Source organism: Zeus faber (genome assembly GCF_960531495.2).
Source record: "Zeus faber genome assembly, chromosome: 16".
Lineage (NCBI taxonomy): Eukaryota > Metazoa > Chordata > Actinopteri > Zeiformes > Zeidae > Zeus > Zeus faber.
The window spans coordinates 31,222,938-31,241,977 of record NC_137202.1 but is presented as its reverse complement, the minus strand read 5'-3'; the positions used below and the strand labels follow the sequence as shown (position 1 = coordinate 31,241,977).

At 41.7% G+C, this 19,040-nt stretch overlaps 1 protein-coding gene across 1 annotated transcript in view; it reads right to left on the bottom strand.

The window, feature by feature from the left end:
- lmbrd1 (LMBR1 domain containing 1) overlaps positions 1-17,768 on the bottom strand; it is a 65,957-nt gene extending 48,189 nt beyond the window's left edge. Inside the window, exons 1-3 of the mRNA XM_080016087.1 lie at positions 17,671-17,768; positions 10,990-11,166; positions 6,445-6,508 (exon numbers count right to left, since the gene is read on the bottom strand). Coding sequence (XP_079872213.1) covers positions 6,445-6,508; positions 10,990-11,166; positions 17,671-17,736 — 307 coding nt within the window. The 5' untranslated portion in view covers positions 17,737-17,768. The remainder of the gene's footprint in view (positions 1-6,444; positions 6,509-10,989; positions 11,167-17,670) is intronic.
- Positions 17,769-19,040: the final 1,272 nt, after the last annotated feature.

Below are 19,040 nucleotides of genomic sequence, written 5' to 3'. Positions count from 1 at the left end.
AAGACCCTCTAAGTGAGAAATGCACAACACAACTTGGTATTTACAAGTCGGCGTGCTCCTATATCTATATTCTTTACATGCTTTCTAATTTATGCAGCGCAAATCTTGCACTGATCGTAACATCCTCTTCCACTGAAAGTGAAATCCATAACCCATGCATTTCTTTTAGGGCTGCAGGACCCAAACTAGCTACTGCGAGAGTCCTGCTGCGTAATCACTCTAATCACACTGATTAGCTCCTACACAGCAGAATGCACGGCGCAGCTCTTCCTGCGTAGGGAAACCTGATGCGTCTCTGTTCCAAAAAAACATTCAAATAGATATATGATTAGCTCCTACACATATATATATATATATATATATATATATATATATATATTTTTTTTTTTTACACACAAACATTTTATTATTAATCCAGTGGTTAATAATAAACTGTATTTTATCACCTCGTAGTTGAATGGGATTAAAAAGCACAAATTTATTGGAACAATGCTTTAGTTTAAGGGAGGAGAGGCAGTTTGGCAAATAAATGAATAAATACTGGTACTTTTATTAAGTATTCATGAATGACTATTTGGCCCTGTGCTTCCCAAAACCCTGAATATTAATTTTGATGCAAAAATTTCCGACAAGAATTTTAATTTGCATACAGACCCCAAAGCAGCTGAGGTATGATCTGGATAATGCCTTGCCAAGTGTCCAAGGAAACTGACATTATCCCAATGTAATAAAACAGCATCAGAAGACAACTGGTTGAAGTACAGTTTAGGAGGCGCAGGAGGAGGCGTCAACTCGTCTGAACAACTCTCCTTCCATGTGAACGTCACATTTGTCTGTCTGGCACTTAATGACACTTCCAGTCACAAAATGAAGTCACTGATGTGCACCGTCAGCCCAGTGGACGGAGACGTTAGGGAAAGGAAGCATGCATGAAGCTCCGTGTGGCTTCCAGGGGAACAGAAATATTGGTCAAAGAATTCATGATGACAACATTGGAACTCAAGGCAGATTTAGATAAGGACCCGATATCTATTTCTCGGAAGGTTGAAATGTTTGTTGGATATGAGTTATGGGGGATTCAGAATGGACAGATGACATGATGCAGGTTCCTCCCTCAAGGACACAGCAGCTCCCGGTCTATTGTTGTGACATGACAAGAGGTGGATGTGAGGTGATGAGGGTGGACTGACTACACCGGAAACAGCATTTTACATTTTCTATGAAAGAATGACCAGTCTGAAATGTGCTTAAAATGCACCAACCAAACATAGGCCACCGCGTCATCCTCGCAGCCCAAACAAGGAGAGCGAGTATCAATAAACCACTTGACCCAAGTGAAATGAAACAAAATGCACGTCATCAATCAACTGTTTGTGACGTATCATGTAATGAAAAAGTGAGAAGCAGACAGTGCACCTTTTAGATTTAAACACCAGCTCAGACCCAAACACAGAGTTTGGACAGTTTATCACACACCATGAACCTTTTTAACTGTGTCGTATTTTAGGAAAGCAGCGACTCTGCGAATGTAAATCACTTGGAAGGGAAGCATGCCGCTAAAAATAAACTCAATTCAATCAATTACTATTGGATTGTGAAACACACACACACACATATATATATATATACATATACAGTGGGGCAAAAAAGTATTGTCAGCCACCAATTGTGCAAGTTCTCCGACTTCAAAAGATGAGAGGCCTGTAATTTTCATCATAGGTTCACTTCGACTATGAGGGACAGAATGGGGGTAAAGAATCCAGGAAATCACATTGTAGAATTTTTAATGAATTAATTGGTAAATTCCTTGGTAAAATAAGTATTTGGTCACCTACAAACAAGCAAGATTTCTGGCTTTCACAGACCTGTAAATTTTTCTTTCAGGGGCTCCTCTGTCCTCCACTCGTTACCTGTATTAATGGCACCTGTTTGAACTCGGTATCAGTATAAAAGACACCTGTCCACAACCTCAAACAGTCACACTCCAAACTCCACTATGGCCAAGACCAAAGAGCTGTCAAAGGACACCAGAAACAAAATTGTAGACCTGCACCAGTAAAAATGATCACAAGAACGGTGAGCAAACATCCCAGAACCACACGGGGGGACCTAGTGAATGACCTGCAGAGAGCTGGGACCAAAGTAACAAAGGCTACCATCAGTAACACACTACGCCGCCAGGGACTCAGATCCTGCAGTGCCAGACGTGTCCCCCTGCTTAAGCCAGTACATGTCCAGGCCCGTCTGAAGTTTGCTAGAGAGCATTTGGATGATCCAGAAGAGGATTGGGAGAATGTCATATGGTCAGATGAAACCAAAATAGAACTTTTTGGTAAAAACTCAACTTGTCGTGTTTGGAGGAGAAAGAAAGCTGAGTTGCATCCAAAGAACACCATACCTACTGTGAAGCATGGGGGTGGAAACATCATGCTTTGGGGCTGGTTTTCTGTAAAGGGACCAGGACGACTGATCCGTGTAAAGGAAAGAATGAATGGAGCCATGTATCGTGAGATTTTGAGTGAAAACCTCCTTCCATCAGCAAGGGCATTGAAGATGAAACGTGGCTGGGTCTTTCAGCATGACAATGATCCCAAACACACCACCCGGGCATCGAAGGAGTGGCTTCGTAAAACAAGCATTTCAAGGTCCTGGAGTGGCCTAGCCAGTCTCCAGATCTCAACCCCATAGAAAATCTTTGGAGGGAGTTGAAAGTCCGTGTTGCCAAGCGACAGCCCCAAAACATCACTGCTCTAGAGGAGATCTGCATCGAGGAATGGGCCAAAATACCAGCAACAGTGTGTGAAAACCTTGTGAAGACTTACAGAAAACGTTTGACCTCTGTCATTGCAAACAAAGGGTAAATAACAAAGTATTGAGATGAACTTTTGTTATTGACCAAATACTTATTTTCCACGATAATTTGCAAACAAATTCTTTAAAAATCAGACAATGTGATTTTCTGGATTTTTTTTTCTCATTTTGTCTCTCATAGTTGAGGTGAACCTATGATGAAAATAACAGGCCTCTCTCATCTTTTTAAGTGGAAGAACTTGCACAATTGGTGGCTGACTAAATACTTTTTAGCCCCACTGTATATATACATATACATATACAAAATTACATATATATATATACATATATATATATACATACATATATATATATATATATATATACACGCACACACACACAGATACATACATATACCCCCTACACACACATATATACATACTGTATATACAGTATATACACACACATACAGTACACACACACACACACACACACACACACACACACACACACACACACACACACACACACACACACACACACACACACACACACACACACACACACACACACACACACACACACACCGTACAGTGTAGTTGTTGTTTTTTATTACATGTAAAATATACTCCATAATGTTCCAAGACACTGGAATAAGGAGGACTGTGATATGATGAAGGCTAAATCTGTGAATATGACATTAAGTGAGATGATCAAATGTGTCATAGGAAAATGCAAACTGAATTTTGGTTTGTGAAATGCTCCATTCTCTTGGGACTCTTTTCTGGCAGAGATATTTGCACCAAACATGAACAATAATGTAAATTAATAACAAAAATATGAAATAATGTCCTCCGAGATGGATTAGCGCCTCCGTACGTTGATTTGGAAACCAGGGGCTTCCTTGACTGTTTAAATATCTCCAAACATAAGCAGCAGGGTGGGGCTTCTGCCTCGTTTCTCCAGGGGTTCATCTCCTTCCAGGACCTTGGATCACACGCCGCCGCCCTTTCCAATCAGCACTCAATCTGTCAGTGACGGTGCTCCACGGCAGCAGAGGAGCCATGCACGCTCAGACCCCACAATCCTGAGAGTTTCAGCACCGCCTCAGAAAGATCGAGCTCAGGGCGGAAAGATGTTCAAACATTGACGACATGGGAAGGCCACTCACCACAGACTGACCCTTAACTTAGGAAATTTTCAACTATCGTAATCCAGACATACCGCCCCATATGAAATGATCGTTATTAATAATATCTCTCTGAGTCGTCTCATAGTCTTTCTGAGTTTTGGAATAAATCACTTGGATAAATATTTACCAAGAATGAAGAATAGGGTGGATGGGGATGGTAGCTCAGGAGGTAGAGCTGGTGGTCTAGTAATCTAAACGTTGCTGGTTGGATCCCAGGCTCCTCCTGCTAGCATGCTGTAGTGTCCTTGAGCAAGACACTTAACCCCTAATTGCTCCTGATGGCTGCGTCCGTCGGTGTTTGAACAATTGTAAGTGGCTTTGGATAAAAGCGTCTGCTAAATGCAATGTAATGTAATGTAATGTAATGGATGAAAAGGATCGTGTATATTTTATGTGAGTCATTGCAGACGCTGAATTTCAGAGGAAATAATGCAAACTTTAAAGCACCGTGGTAGCTATATCACAGAGATTAAAATGCAGACTGCATCCCATAATACACCCAGACATTGTATGTCATTAGATTGTCTATTCAGCAACACACAGCCAGAAAGGGCCAGATATGACGGAGAAAACATTCGATTCAGAATACGCACCAGAAAACCAAATGCTCCTAAAAGCAGTATTGAGGTCTGAGCGGAGACGTAGAGTTTGGTCTCCATCTACTGGACACCAAACTCTGATGTATTTACACTGAGAGTCTGTCTGTCTGTCTGAATGTCTGTCTGTCTGTCTGTCCGTCTGATCTGTTAATCGCCATATCCCTACTGTTGTGGACCTTTATTATTTTTATTCCTTACGTACAGAAATATCCAACTATATTTATATTTATAACAAGTCAATGCTTGCATCCTTCCTGCCCCTCAAAAAGGCTTTTGTAATCATGAATCTTTATCTGGTGCATACAACAAAGTTTGTATATTCTGTACATTTCTTGTTTCTTTAAACAGTAAGCTTCTATCTTTTCAAGCTACTGACTGTGCGCACTACAACGCACCACCTTGTACATGAAAATGTACTTGGCCCAATAACCCCATTTCTTTTTAAAAAACACACACACACACACACACACACACACACACACACACACACACACACCACGCAGCAGGACTCCAGTGTTGCCAATAAATGACTTGCAGCGCTGATGCCGCGTCCCTGCCTTCAAGGTCTGATGAATTATTCATTCAAGTCCCTGTTTAACAAAGTGTCTGTTTAAGTCTCATTCAAACTCTGGATCTGACACTGAAAATCAATCTGCGGATCCTGCTGCAGCCAATAGCACCTTCTGCTGCCACTGAGTCAGGCTGCATGGGGGTGGGTCTGGGACTGGGATGGGGACTGGATCTCAGGTGGGTCTGGGACTGAGTGGAGGCTGGGTGGGTGCTGGGTGGGTGCTGGGTCTGTGAAGAGTCATTCGGGACTGAAGGCTTGATTCAACTGGAGCTTCCCTAGGCCACCCTCAGTGCTCTTACTGTGTACCAGCGTTCCATTATCCGGAATTTGCCGGTTTTTGACCGGGAAAATCTGTTTAAGTCTGACAAGTCTAATAATAAGTGAAAATAATTCCCTCCAAGCACAATTTGAATTAGTGCTCGGTGGATATTTATGATAAAAAAGTCTGTTCATTTCCGCACTCGGCAAGTTGCAGCGGAAAGCCGATCAGTTTGAACGATCTAAAGCTGATCTGAAAGCGTCACTTCTGACCAATCACGTTTGTCGATATAAAAATAAGCTCCACCCCCTCCCGCGTGGACAAGTTGCACTTGTAAACACAGTAAACACACACGGAGCGGAGAGACGGCTGCAGATTCTAGAACTCTGAGGAGAAACAGAAAGATGATGTGTCATTGGGACACAAACATAAATAGTTTGGTGTTTTTTTTGGATACTTAAGTTCCGACCCAAAGCAGACGATAAATATCAATTGTGCTGTAAAAATGTGCTGACGAAGACGGACAACACCAAACTTTATAATTTATTTCGATCATATTTAGTTTAGTTTAGTTTTTGATTTGATCAAAATTTCATTTTAGTAAAATGTTTATTAAAGTGGCTGCACTGGTTACTTATTGTTCACAAACGGAAATTATTTGATTTCAAGTAATAACATTTGTAATTTTTATTAACTTTTTTTTTATTAATTAATTTTATTAATATATATATTTTTTTTTTTAAATGGCATTTACTGACAGGACTTTTTATTTTTAATATTCAATAAAAAAATGTATACATCTACATGCCTTGATGATGTCATTCTCTATATATCCTGCTTATCAATTGTTTTTAATCTCCATAAACAAAGATAACATTTGACCGGAATCTCTTCCATTTGTCTCGGAAATTGAAATCTTCCAGGACACGTTGACCAGCAGCAATTTTTTCTTAATGGAAACTATGCTGTGTACTTACACTGTGTACAGTAGCACTTTTCAGTACTGTGTATTACTGTGTACTGTGGTACTTACTATAGTATGCGTACAGGACAGAGTTTTCAATTTGCGTTCGCGTGTCATTGTTGGAAGCCCAATCCTGAAGCAGAGAAACAGAAATAAGAAAACAAGTTAAAATAAGCTTTGACAACTGAATATTGTATTTGTAATCTGGATACATATGCTGGTTATGTTCTGCTGCTCTTCTTATGTCCTAGAGATGAGACCAGAAGGGAAATAACACTGCATTCACATGGAAAACAGGAAATGGGAGACGGCACTTTGTGAACGGTACGAGGGAGCGGTAACAAGGAAAAACATTATATGTTACTATAGCGATGTACAAAGACTCCAATAAAACATGTTAAACTAAATTATTTTGTGTCTGTTATTATATATACAAATTTTGGTAATGCATGTAGCTATAAAAATTCAGCTTACTATTAAAATGTTATTGCAAACTTCAATGAATGTTAAATTCCCTCAAAAGCTTAACACAAGCAGCTATAAAGCATCATATTGGCAACTGATTATTTTGCATTATGGATATATTTATGTGACTTTGAGAGCACTTTTTTTTTTTTTATTACAAATTATTCATAATTAATTGTTAGATAAGTAATAACCTGCTGCAACTTTACCAAACCAACCGCAGCACATGAGACGACCATGTCCAAATCCTCCACCTGCTTCCTCGCTGCAAACATCAAACAGCCTCCATGCAATTAATAAATAGCAATGCACGGTTTTTATTTAAGCCATTTAAAGCAACACTACGGTAACTTTCTTACGTTAAAATAACAGATTTAAATTCAGATGGTACACTAACTTTTAATATGGAGAATAGCACCTCTTTCATTCTCACAACCCCCAACACCTGTTCTTGCACTATGTAACTTCTGTGTTCAGGTACAAAATAGTGGGAAAAGTGCGTTACACTTTATGGCACTGAGTCACTTCCTTGATATTTGGCTCCAGTAATTACCATTTTGTTGCCTTGTAAAATAAAAAAAAATAAAAAATAAAAAACAATAAAGGATAATCTTGCTGGTCAAAATGTCCGGTAATAATGCTTATATAAAACGTTGCCGCTCCACCTCCCCGACGATGTGGCTGGCTGGGCCAGTGGTGGGCCCAGCACCAGCATGCTCTGCCAGGCCAAGCACATCTGGTACCTACTCCAGTAGCAGGGGGTCGTTCCCTGTGCCAGGGGAGCCATGGATTAAGTGCTCGCTGAAGCGGCGAGGTCAATGCAAGAGCCGCTGTAACCTAGGTGTACACTATATTTGCGATTGTAACTTAGACTCTTATTGAAACGTGGGCCGAGTTTTATGACAGTAGTGTAAAAGTGCAATTGCACTCACAAACTGTAGGGGTGCCAAATCCCGAAGTTACATAGTGCTGCTTTAAGTGCAATATTCCGGAGAAAACGGCTTCAACCAGGTCAGATTCCAAAACTCCAGGTCTAGCCAGAGTAGAGTCAGCTCCTTGCCTACGTAACATCTGCCTGTAATGCCATCATGGAGGACGACAGAAAGTGAAAATATTTTAACTTGGGCGGCAAATGCCGTGCACCGTTGGCATTTGCCAGTCTGTCGTCATGCTCTCGTCCACTAACATGACTTCCGGTTTGCCATCACCTGTGTGCTGTGTTCCATGTGAATGCAGCTTAACTGACATCATGATTTCTAGTTCATTTGTATCACAACACTCTGTGGAAGATTTCTGAATATTCTGATCGGTCAGGAGCAGCAACCAGCGCTCTGCTATATGCGTTGTGAATACTGTAGTTTGAGTTCGTAGTTTAGTAGTTTTGGTTCATAGTTTCAGTTTGTACTTTAGTCGTTTCGGTTCAAAGTTTAGTAGTTTTGGCTATTTTTGAGTAATTGTTCCATTGCATCTAGGACAGAGTTAGTCTGCAAGTGGAGTTCAACCTTTCAACCTGCAATAAAACTCTTTATTCATTCTTTAATCATCAAGAACTACTGCAATAACTCTGTCATGTGGAGGACCTGTGGGATGAGCAGAGCACAGCTTTATATTAAACACAACCACCACCAACCCCCTCTTTGGAGAACTATTTACCATGTTTTAGTTTTTAAACAACTAATCATCATTACTACTCCAAGAGGGAGAATTACTACAGGTGAGACAAATAAACATAGAAACAAACAACATGTACATGGAAAAACATAAACATAGAAACATCAGACGACAATCGACAAAACAGTTAATCAGGTCCAGGAAAACTGGAACTACAACTGGTCACGTTATGGTAGCAAATGAGGGAGAAAAAGAGAGGGATGTAAGCAGGAGGGTGTTGTGGTGTGTTCAAAGCAGGTGCTGGTAGTGTGCGTGTGCCCGTGTGTGTGTGTGTGTGTGTGTGTGTGTGTTAGGGATGTAATTTCCCCCCTTTGTTTTCTGTATATTCAATAAAGAATTAGTTGATATAAAAAATAAATTTACACATTTACATTACATTTCATTTCACAGACGCTTTTATCCAAAGCGACTTACAATTGTTCAATCACAGACGGACGCAGCCATCAGGAGCAATTAGGGGTTAAGTGTCTTGCTCAAGGACACTACAGCATGCTAGCAGGAGGAGCCTGGGATCCAACCAGCAACCTTTAGATGACTAGACCACCAGCTCTACCGCCTGAGCTACCATCCCCTAGTAGACATGGTAAAGCTTCTGACACAGGGCAGCACGGGAAGGCGCTTGTCAGGGCTCTGTCAGGGCAAATTCACTGGAGAGGCAAAATAAGTGACACTCACTGGCCACTTTATTGGGTGCACCTGTTCAATTGCTTGTTAACACGAATAGCCAATCAGAGAATGGTCCGAAAAAAGAGAAAATATCCACTTGTGTATCCGGCAGTTGTGTGGACGAAAATGCATTGTTGATGTCAGAGGAGAATGGGTAGACTGGTTCGAGACGATAGAAAGGCAACAGTAACTCAAATAACCACTGGTTACAACCAAGGTTTGCAGAATAGCACCTCTGAACGCACAACACGTAGAACCTGAGAGCAGATGGGCTACAGCAGCAGAAGACCACACCGGGTGCCACTCCTATCAGTTCACAACAGGAAACTGAGGCTACAATTCGCACAGGCTCACCAAATATGGACAATAGAAGATTGGAAAAATGTTGCCTGGTCTGATGAGTCTCGATTTCAGCTGCGACATTAGATGGTAGGGTCAGAATTTGGGTAATTTTCTTGGGAACGAGATCACCAGATCACCAGATCTCAATCCAATAGAGCACCTTTGGGATGTGGTAGAACGGGAGCTTGGCATCATGGAGGTGCAGCCGACAAATCTGCAGCAACTGCGTGATGCTGTCTTGTCAATATGGACCAAAATCTCTGAGGAATGTTTCCAACACCCTGTTGAATCTATGCCACAAAGAATTAAGGCAGTTATGAAGGTAAAAGGGGGTCCAACCCAGTACTAGCAAGGTGTACCAAATAAAGTGGCCAGTGAGTTAATATCATAATACCAATTATTTATACAATTTAATACGTAAACTTTAATTAACCTCCCCTTACATTACCACCGCATTGTAGCGGACGGCCAAATGCTAAAATAATCCATCTATTGAGTAATTCCGAAGGCCCATTTGCTCCTATGAATGCGCAAGTAACGTAAGCACCGTGTCGTAAAAGTTCAAGTTCAAGTACCAGAGATTATTTGTCACATACATACACATACGGTCGTACATATATGCAGTGAAATGTCATGACACCCGGTAAAATATCGCCGTTAAGCAGTTCTGCCGCTGACGCTGTGAACAGGGATCGTAGAAAGGTGAGGGTGAGGTGATAAGGTGAGGGTGAATTAAAGTTTACATCTTCAATTATGCAACATAAATCTATAGTGTGGGCACGGTATTACAAGGAAAAGCTTACGGTTCAGAACCATGGTTGCTTGATACTGCGCTATAACTTTAAACGGTTTGTGTGTGTACTCCGGTAAGTGCACGAGACTTGTACCAATTAGTTCTGGTGTATGAGGTTGGTATTATATCGTAGCGCCTCCAAGCAGTGGAAAAGGACCCGCAGCCATATAAACACTGCACAACCTCAGGAAAATCCAGAGCACCTTTCCCTTTAGCCACAGTCCGTAGTTTAGTAGTTTCGGTTCATAATTTAGTAGTTTTGGTTCGTAGTTTAGTAGTTTTTCTTCATAGTTTACGAGTTTCTGTTTGTTGTTTAGTAGTTTCGGTACTTAGTTTAGTAGTTTTGATACGTAGTTTAAATTTGTAGTTTCGGTTCGTAGTTTAGTCGTTTTGGTTCGTAGTTTTGGTTAATAATTTTATGGTTTCAGTACGTAGTTTACATTTGTAGTTTTGGTTTGTAGTTTAGTAGTTTTGGCTCATAGTTTAGTAGTTTAGGTTCGTGGTTTAGGTTCATAATTCTGGTTCCTAGTGTCGGTTTGTTTTTTTGTTGCTTTCATCCTTGCAGTGGCTGCATGCCTCCTCTATCAGGTTATAAGAACAACACCTGTTTGAAAGAGAGGATGGAACCGGAGCTAAAGAAGGAAATAAATGAACAATAATTAAGTGGAACGACTCACCTTGAAGGTCCCGTCAGGGTTCTTGAGGAAGGACACCAGGAAGATGTCGACAGGAAGCAGAGCAGAGGTGATGAGAGCCACGGCCAGGGCACAGATCGCCGTCACCGTGGAAACCACCTCACTCTCCTGACGACTCTGATACTTACGGATGTAGACCCAACAGAAGGCAAGGATCAGCTGGAGAGAGATGGGGAGAGTGATAAATAGATAGATGGATGATCGATGATCGATAATAGATAGATAGATGGATAGACGGTTCGGAGACTGTCTGTCCTAACAAGGTCTCAGACTGTTCGTTTACTCATTACAACAATTGATGTAAAATCTGTTTTTCTCCATTAGATCATCCATCTTTCATGAGTCAAAGAATTTCATCCATCAAGTTGCTTTTCCTTCAGAGTGTCTTGACCCCCTATTAGCCCTGCATCAAGTCTGTACTTCCACTAATAAAAGTCTATTTTAGCTGCAGTGCAAAGAGTTTTGAATTGTCTCAGGTGTACTTTCATTGTGTATTTGTGTATGTATGCAAAGACCTAGTAAGTAAACATCTATGCGCACATGTCTTAGTTAAGGTATATTGTTTGTTCATTTATGCGACTTCAAAAATGTTCATAAAAACCAAACTGGTAGGGTCAGTGAAACCATGGAAACATACAAGCAACCTTTTGGTGATGAAAGCACTACTACTCTACTAGATACTATCAGATTACCAGACCTGCCAGATAACTAGACTACTAGATAACTATATTTGCCAGATTACTAGATTACCAACCAAGATTACTAGTTTACTAGATTACTAGACCTGCCAGATTACTAGACCAACTGAGATTACTAGACCAACTGAGATTAATAGACTACTAAATTACAGAATACATTACTAGACCTGCCAGATTACTAGACCTGTGAGAGAAAAATGCAGATGATCAATTCCTTGAACGGTGTTTTATAGAGGACAATAGCCTTTTTTGTATGTTATGTTGCTTTTAAAACACATTGCCTTGGGGTTTTTAATGAGTCTCTCAGAGCTCATATGAAGAGGCTGCTTTTCAGTTAATGCCATACTGTATTGTAAAGACCAGACCGCATTCCATTTTCACTCAACCTTGTGTGAAGATAAGGGTAGCCCGAGGGGACTGGACAGAAAATTGTGGTTTGTTTCATAGCACAGTAAAATTGTATCTGTGACCTGAGTTTGACTGTTAAACCATTGTATGAGAGAAACACCCGGGGATATGATTGAGGGGGCATAATCTTGTAAATGAAACCTGACCAATGGCACACAACCTTTCATTGGGATAAAGCCATCTTCGCCAGAAGCAAGCGCATACTGATCAGATCACTGTATCTTTCTCTTTATTCCGCAGAATCAATATCTTTACTCTGTTTGCCAGTAGTGGGCAGATTAACTTCACCGACCACGCATTGAGAATTCTCCAACAACTACCAGATCACTAGATTTGCCAAATTACCAGACTACCACATTACTAGACCTTCTAGATTACTAGACCTGCTGGATTACTAGACCAGCTAGATTACTAGATCAGCCAATATTACTAGACCTGCAAGATTGCTAGACCTGCTAGATTACCAGACCTGCAATGGTTACTAGACCAGCCAAGATTACTAGACTACCAGATTACTACAGTACCAAAAAGCTAGACTACCAGATTACCAGATTACTAGACTAACAGATTACCAGACTACTAGACTAACAGATTACCAGACTACCAGATTACTAGACTACTGAGCCTGAGATAGAACAATCTCAGACTGCACAGTTGATTTATTTATCGCAGCAGGAAAATCGTTCTGTAATGGGGCCATTTTAAGGGTGTTTTCATTGATTAATGGATAGGCTGATTTATGCCTCTCCGATGTCATTCTGAACACACATCAGAAGTTTTTGGGGTTTTTTTCCGAGCGACAGACTGAAGACTTATTAGCCTGATAACAAAGGAAGAGTTAGATGAGGACAAGGTGGTATTCCTGGCCACGAGCATGGAGGCCACGGCAACACCGCCCTGCCATTCACACAGGATCAATTAGAGCCGTAGACTAAGCCTCTGCTGGTCCTGCATCTAAATAGGGTCCATTCAGAAGAACCAGGGACACTTTCACACAGCAGGAAGGTGCCTGGGGCTGCATCTGGATCAGTTCAAACTACAGCAGCACACTCACTGGAGAAGCAGTTTAACTGTTGAAAGTTCAAAGTGTTTTATTAGTGTACAGTACAACACAAGATCATTTGGGACAATGATATTCTTAGGGCATGACAGGCAACAACTACGTCGTGGGCATAAAAAGATAAAATAACAAGGCAAAGATAAGGAGGAAATAAAAAATTTAAATAGGAAATAATATAAAAAACATAAAAAAGTGAGAGTCGAGTTACAAATAAGGGCAAGAGGTGGCAGTGTATGTACATAAAATTAAAATAAGAAAATAATCCTTAAACAGAAACTAACAATTGTAGCAGTTCCAACAGAAATAGATCAGTCTATTGCACAAGATATAGATATAAATATAAAGTGAAGGAGTGCCGCTGGATATGTACATGTAGTTGTGGTGATACATTTAATTTACATAGGTGACTACAGATGTTGCAGGTTGAAAGGCCTGATGGCCTGAGGATAAAAACTGTTTGTGAGTCTGGTCGTCCGTGCCCGGATGCTCCGGTAATGTTTACCAGACGGCAGCAGCCTGAACAGTCCGTAGCCTGGGTGGCTGTAGTCCTTTATGATTTTCCATGCTTTTCTAAGGCAGCGTGTGCGGTAGATGCCTTGCACGAAGGGGAGGTGGCAGCCAATGATGCGCTCCACTGTCTTCACCGCCCTCTGGAGCGCCTTGCGATCAGCAGCGGAGCAGCTGTCGTACCAGGCGGTGATGCAGCCAGTGAGAATGCTCTCAATGGTCCATCGGTAGAAGCTGGTGAGAGTCCTGACAGACATGCCAAACTTCTTCAGTCTCCTCAGGAAGAAAAGGCGCTTTTGGGCAGTTTTTATTGCCGCTTCCGATAGCCTGGACCAGGAGAGGTCATCACTGATGAACACATCGAGGAACTTAATGCAGGGGATTCTCTCCACTGCGGCTCAGTCAATGTGGATGGGGGCGTGCCCCCCAGCTGTCATTTCCTGTAGTCTACGATCATCTCTTTAATCTTGCAGACGTTGAGAGAGAGAGGTTGTTATCCTGGCACCATGTTGCCAAGACGCTGACCTCCTCTCTGTAGGAGGACTCATCGTTGTTGGAGGTGAGACCTAGGATGGTGGTGTCGTCGACACCACCATGGTGTTGGTGCTGCGCCTGGCCACACTGTCATGTGTGAACAGGGCGTACAGGAGGGGACAGAGTACACAGCCCTGCGGGGCGCCAGTGCTCAGGGTCAGTGCAGAGGAGGAGAGGTTTCCCCATTCTCACCACCTGGGGTCTGCCCGTCAGGAAATCCAGGATCCAGTTACAGAGGGAGGTGTTAAGACCCGGGATCCTGAGCTTGAGAACAAGCTTAGTGGGCACAATTGTGTTGAATGCTGAGCTGTAATCTACAAACAGCATCCTCACGTATGTGTTGCCCTTGTCCAGGTGGGAAAAAGTGGTGTGCACTGCCAGGGCGATGGCATCGTCCGTAGATCTGTTCGGGCAATATGCAAATCGAAGGGGGTCCAGGATGTCAGGAAAGGAGGAGCAGATGTGGGTTCTGACTAGCCGCTCGAAGCCCTTCAAGATGGTAGAGGTCAGTGCTGCGGGCGATAGTCATTAATGCATTTTCTTATTTTTGCACGCACTGCACTATCATGCAAAAATGAGAACAAAACAAATAATAATAAACACAAAACTAAGACTTGAATGCCGAGCCATTGCCGGCGGACCTTACTACGGTGCATCCGGAAGTCAAGTCTTAAATGACAGTAATACTAGAGCTGTCACAATGATTACACAATGACCTGGTCACAGGTGTTTGAGCAGATCGCCATCTTTTTGTAAAATCATTCTTTCCACAATCTAATGTTTCCACCCAAATTTAAAGAGAACGTTGGTGGCCAACGTTTGTGATGTCACAATGAATAGCATGTTAATTAGGCGCTTCCATCAGTTGGCTTGAGGCAAATTAATCATTTTAACAAATTCTTTTTTTAATGTTCCAGTTTTAAACGTCAATTGATGGCTCTTCTGTACACATACATATATATATATATATATATATATATATATATATATATATATATATATATATACATATATATATATATATATATATATATATACACACACACACACACACACACACACACACACAGACACTTCTCACAAAAAGTTAGGGATATTCAGCTTTCGGGTGAAATTTCAGGATGAACCTATAATGCACTATAACCTTTACAGGTGAACTTAATTTGACCTTCTCTAAACTTGTGAATGCACGTGTCCAACTGTTCAATGTTTCAGTACTTTTTGCACAACTTGAGGTTCTCTAACAAGGAGCTGAACGGCAAAATTCACAACAGGTGTTTGATCCTTGAATCCACCAATACATTTCCTGGTTCAATTAGAATTGGTATTTTAACAGTCCTCTTCATTATGCTGTTCACATGTTGACATCATGAGACCAAGAGGACCCCTAACAACTGATCAACAGCACCTCGCCTTGCGAGGCTTCAAACAGGATGTTGTCAGAGGGAAGTGGCCACTGAGCTTAGAGTGTCACAGAGTGTCATCAGCAGGTTGCAACAGAGATACAGAGACTGGAAGAGTCACAGAAAGGCATAGAAGTGGACGTCCTTTGGCCACATCCCGCACTGATGAGCGCTTCATGTGAACAGTGCCCTGCGCAACCGCATGATGATGCCACTCAACTCCAGGCACATTTAAGGGAGGTGAGAGGCACCAAGTGTCACGTCAGACCATTCAAAACCGTTGACATCAGTGTGGTCTGCATGCTAGACGACCTGCAAGGGTACCTGACTACACCACCAGGCACAGCCATCATCGTCTTGCAGGGGCCAGGGAGCGTTGACGCTGGACGAGGGACCAGGGGCCTCAGTGCTGTTCTCTGATGAAAGTCGATTCAAGTTGAGCAGAAATGATGGCCGCCAACGATGTTGGAGACGTCAAGGAGAGCGCTATGCATCAGCCACTGTTGTCACCAGACGAGCCTTTGGCGGTGGTGGTGGTGGTGTGGTGGAGTGTGGGCAGGTGTGTCTAGTCAATACACAACTGCCCTACACTTTGTGAATGGGCGGCGGCGGCGGCGCGACTGGTGTTCAACCAGCCAAAGAGGGCACATGTCACTCCGCTGCTCATCGAGCTCCACTGGTTACCTGTAGCCGCCCGCATCAAGTTCAAGTCTCTTATGCTGGCCTACAGAGTGATTGTTGGGAATGCTCCCGCCTACTTAAATGCTCTTGTACGAGCACATGTTGCCCCCCGGATGCTGCGCTCGTCAAATGAGCGTGGCCTGGCTCTGCCGGCCATACAGCCACGGCAATCCAGGCTATTCTCATTTGTAGTTCCACGTTGGTGGAACGAGCTGCCAAAAATGACCAGAGCGGGGACCTCCCTCTCTGTCTTTAAGAAGCACCTGAAGACCCAGCTCTTCAGTGAGTACCTCCTGTCCTAATCTACAATTACTTTGCACCACCTTGCAGTATTTATTGTTACACCAATGTTGTTGTTACACTAATCTCTGTCGCAATGTAGCTGAATGTTATTCTCCCTTGTAAGTCGCTTTGGATAAAAGCGTCTGCCAAATGACTAAATGTAATGTAAATGTAAATGAATGGTACCGTGACAAGCCCATACTACCTGAATGATGACATTCATCCAGTCATTGTGCCCCTGCATGAACAACACAGGCCTCATTTCATCTTCATGGACGACAATGCTCCAGCTCATGGAGGTGGCATCATTAGGGAACGGCTGCTGGAGACTGGAGCACCTCAAATGGAGTGGCCTGCACTTTCTCCAGACCTGAATCCATAGAAAACCTATGGGATCAGCTGAGTGGCCGTGTAGAGGCCCCTAACTCTGTACCCCAGAACCTCAATGACCTGAGGGCCCCCTTCAAGAAGAGTGGGGGGCCAGGCCTCAGCAGACAATAAGTTGACTTGTGAACAGCATGAGACGTCCTTGTCAAGCTGTAATTGATGATCAAGGGCACATGGTTATTGAGACATTGACATTTGTTGTTGTAGTAAACCCACCACTGTTGTTGGCTTTTGTTTCAATACATTGTTTGAGATGAGGAAATGACCATTGCATCTTCCACTTAAATGCTCTACTTTCCTCATATCTTATCCCTGTAGCGTGAACTTTTTACATTTTCCATAAATTACACCCAGAAGCCAAATATCCCTAACTTTTTGTGAGTAGTGTATATATATACACACACACACACACACACACATGTATATACCATGCTGGTGGTCAGTGTTGTATAAGATAATAGTAATAATCTACACTGGGCCGTTCTGCACATGAACAACTGATCCCACATCCTCCTCCTTTGTCACAATGCAGTGAAACGCTGATTTCCACAGTAAGGAGGCTAAAGCTACTCGAAGGCTAGGCTAACGTTAGCTCCGCTTCTCTCTCCCCTGGGGTTCCAGTGTTCAGTGGAGCCCTCTTCCCGCCTCCCGGGTCACCGGGCTGGCTCCCCCCTCTAACACCCACCGCATGCTCGGTCCTTACCAGCAGGAAGAAGCAGAAGATGGACCAACCCGCAGCGGACTCTGATAGCACGGACTGAGACGCCATCTTACTTCCTGCAACACAAATCACGTGACCCGTTGCCATCTTACTTCCCGAAACACGTGGAACACGTGACCCACCGCAACAAAACCACGTGACTGATGTCGACGTCACGAAGATCTGATCTGGTTCTTTATTAATGTCCTTCAAACGTGGTGTTGTCAAAAATATACTACTATACTATACTATACCATGCTATACTATGTTATACTCTACTATACCATACCATACCATACTATACTATACCATACCATGCTATACTATGTTATACTCTACTATACCATACTATACTATACTATACTATACCATACCATGCTATACTATGTTATACTCTACTATACCATACCATACTATACTATACTATACTATACCATGCTATACTATGTTATACTCTACTATACCATACCATACCATACTATACTATACTATACCATGCTATACTATGTTATACTCTACTATACCATACTATACTATACTATACCATGCTATACTATGTTATACTCTACTATACCATACCATACCATACTATACTATACCATACCATGCTATACTATGTTATACTCTACTATACCATACTATACTATACTATACCATGCTATACTATGTTATACTCTACTATACCATACTATACTATACCATTTTATACGATATTATATTATACTATGCTATACTACACCATACTATATTATACTATACTATACTATACCATACCATACTATACTATACCATACCATGCTATACTATGTTATACTCTACTATACCATACCATACCATACTATACTATACCATACCATACTATACTATGTTATACTCTACTATACCATACCATACCATACTATACTATACCATACCATACTATACTATGTTATACTCTACTATACCATACCATACCATACTATACTATACCATACCATACTATACTATGTTATACTCTACTATACCATACCATACCATACTATACTATACTATACCATGCTATACTATGTTATACTCTACTATACCATACCATACCATACTATACTATACTATACCATGCTATACTATGTTATACTCTACTATACCATACTATACTATACTATACTATACTATACTATACCATGCTATACTATGTTATACTCTACTATACCATACTATACTATACCATTTTATACGATATTATATTATACTATGCTATACTACACCATACTATATTATACTATACTATACTATACTATACCATACCATACTATACTATACCATACCATGCTATACTATGTTATACTCTACTATACCATACTATACTATACTATACTATACTATACCATGCTATA